This window comes from Austrofundulus limnaeus, unplaced genomic scaffold (assembly GCF_001266775.1).
Source record: "Austrofundulus limnaeus strain Quisiro unplaced genomic scaffold, Austrofundulus_limnaeus-1.0 Scaffold215, whole genome shotgun sequence".
In the NCBI taxonomy this organism is placed as follows: Eukaryota; Metazoa; Chordata; class Actinopteri; order Cyprinodontiformes; family Rivulidae; genus Austrofundulus; species Austrofundulus limnaeus.
Window position 1 is genome coordinate 187,178 of NW_013952617.1, and position 1,502 is coordinate 188,679.

The 1,502-nt window shown below is 38.7% G+C and overlaps 1 protein-coding gene across 2 annotated transcripts in view; it reads right to left on the reverse strand.

Moving 5' to 3' along the window:
• LOC106525148 (delphilin) overlaps positions 1 to 1,502 on the reverse strand; it is a 37,855-nt gene that overhangs the window by 32,726 nt on the left and 3,627 nt on the right. For both annotated transcript variants that reach the window (XM_014019273.1, XM_014019272.1), the window contains exon 2: positions 30 to 115. In XM_014019273.1, the coding sequence (XP_013874727.1) occupies positions 30 to 115 (86 nt within the window). The remainder of the gene's footprint in view (positions 1 to 29; positions 116 to 1,502) is intronic.

Consider the following 1,502-nt stretch of genomic DNA (forward strand, 5'->3'; position numbering starts at 1 on the left):
ACGTATATACTGTATAATAGGAGTGTTACCTGGGATAACTGAGTCGATGCAGACAGGAGCGTGACCTCGCAGCGTAAAGCCGAAGCTCTTCTTCCCTCTGTAGACACGGACTATCCTGAGGGAGAAACCGAGACATGTAGATCAGCAAAGATCAAACAGAATCCTTCAACGTTTAAACAACCAAACAGCAGCTTCAAACTATGACATAAATTCAAAACAAAGCCGTTCTCAAAGAAGCACTCCCTTATATACACCATCTTATGTTGAGAAATAACAATTAGAGCTGTTTTGGATAAATCTTGAAAATAACCATCACACTCAATATAACAATCTTTATTAGCACTCAGAGTACGTGTTGGAGATGACTGTCAGCTACTAACAATTTCAGCTCAATATCTGTCAAACTGGCTGATGCATTGGCATTTTCAAGTTGGCAGGGTTCAAGCAGCTGTGGGGGCCATCTTGAAYTGGGTTGACGTCAAAAGTCTAACATTTCTAGATATACATCCAGTCATTAATTTTTGAGAGTTTCATTCAAATCTCTTCAGTGGTTCATGAGATATTTTGCTAACAGACAGACGAGGATGGACTCCAAAACGTTAACGCCAAAGTTTGAAGCCAAAATGTCGTTCAACACATAGTGCTCAAGACATGTGTTGTAAATGACTCTCGGCTACTACCACACCCAATTTTAATTAAAAATCTATAAAACTGCCRGAATCAGAGACGTTTTTGTGTTTGATAAGGTTTCGTGGATGCGGCTGCCATTTCATACTGGGTTTACTCCAAACATTAATCATTTGTAGAGATGTATCCGATGATCACTTTCTGTGGCCTTCAATCAATTTTGTCCAATGAGTTCTAGGATATTTTGCTAACAGACAGACTCAAAAGCGCACACACAGATAAAGGCCAAAACATCATCATCATCTGCTTTTGGCAGCAGGTGAAAAAGAAACAAAAAGCAGACACCAGAAGTAGAAATGATTTCAAATCTGATTATAAACTATAGCTGTTATAAAAAAAGATTTGTTGGAGGTTTATGCAACTGCAGTGATGCTTGACTCTCTGCCTTTGTTTGTTGTTGTACATTTGTCACTTCCTGTCTGTGGGAGTCAGAACGAGCGAGTGCACGATGTTCTGTTTACTGCAACATTTAGGCCAAAACCACGTTTCATTTGATTTATTTTTCCCTTTTGTTCAAGACCAAAAATGTCACAAACTAAAATTCCCTCCCTTTTGGTTTTGTCGACCTAAATAAAAATCAACATTTTCACAGCAAGTGAGAGCCGTGACATTTTGCTGATGGTGCTGCTTGTTTCACGTTTACGTCCTCGAACATTAATAAGGAGAATTCTGCAGGATGTTGCCATGGAGACAACTTGAGGTGACTTCACCTCAGTTTACAAAAAAACGGAGAAAAGTGGCAAAAAAAAAAAAAAGACAAACAAACCTCTGAAAGTTGCAGTTTTATGTTATATAAGACGAGCTAAGACAAGTGT